This window comes from Aplysia californica, unplaced genomic scaffold (genome assembly GCF_000002075.1).
Source record: "Aplysia californica isolate F4 #8 unplaced genomic scaffold, AplCal3.0 scaffold00378, whole genome shotgun sequence".
Lineage (NCBI taxonomy): Eukaryota > Metazoa > Mollusca > Gastropoda > Aplysiida > Aplysiidae > Aplysia > Aplysia californica.
In genome coordinates this window covers 328256-329197 of record NW_004797648.1, presented here as the reverse complement: position 1 = coordinate 329197, position 942 = coordinate 328256, and the positions used below count along the sequence as shown (strand labels likewise).

Here is a 942-nt window from a genome sequence, read left to right as displayed (position 1 = left end):
TTTTTTTTTTTTTGCAAATCAGACTTGGGTGTCAGATTTCTATCACACAAAATCCCAGAATACAGTATTCTTTGAGGCTTTCGTACAATGGCATGCACCCATTCATTCATTCTTTCCTTCATTCACTTACTCCTTATTTATTTATTCAGTCATTCATTCACATATATATGTATACAAGTTTTTGAACACCTGTCCTCTCATTTTAAACATTCTTTAATTCATTATGTCCTTCATCCATTCAATCACTCATGCATTCAATCATTCATCCTTCCAACCATCCATCCATCCATCCATCCATCCATCCATCCATTCGTTCTTTCGTTCGTTCATTTATTAATTTATTCATTCACAAGTCAATTCATTCATCCTTTCATAAGTTTATCAATTGATTAATTTTTTAAACTAATTCTTTAATTGATTTATTCATTCATTCGTCCATACATTCGTGCATTCTTTGATGGATTGTTGTTGTTTTTTGGGGTTTTTTAAAATTTTACTCTCTTTGTGTGTCCATCTCCCAGGGAGAACGGAATGTCCGGTCTCTTCCACATTGTCCCAGGAGATTTTTAACTCATCATAAGCTCAAAAAGTCATTCACCCATTCAATCACCCATCCATCCATCCATCCATCCATCCATCCATCCATCCATCCATCCATCCATCCATCCATCCATCCATCCATTCCTTCATTCATTAATTCATTCATTCGTTCATGTTTTTTCATTCGCTTTTATTTTTCCATTTATTCATTTATTCATTCATTCATTCATCATCCATTCGTTTATTCATTTATGGCTTTTGTTTTGTTTTGATGCGTTTTGCTTTGGTCTGTTTTACTCTCTTTGTGTGTCCATCTCCCAGGGAGAGCGGAATGTCCGGTTTCTCCCACACAGTGTCCCAGGAGATCTCTGGAGTGGACAAGTCAAGCGACTCTCTGACTGG

General features: G+C 36.1%; 1 protein-coding gene across 1 annotated transcript in view; it reads left to right on the top strand.

Annotated features, from left to right (window-relative positions):
* Positions 1-942, top strand: part of LOC101854351 (P protein) — a gene marked incomplete at both ends in the record, with an annotated part of 24836 nt that overhangs the window by 6458 nt on the left and 17436 nt on the right. The window contains 1 exon segment of the mRNA XM_013085475.1: positions 862-942. Within this exon segment, the coding sequence (XP_012940929.1) occupies positions 862-942 (81 nt within the window).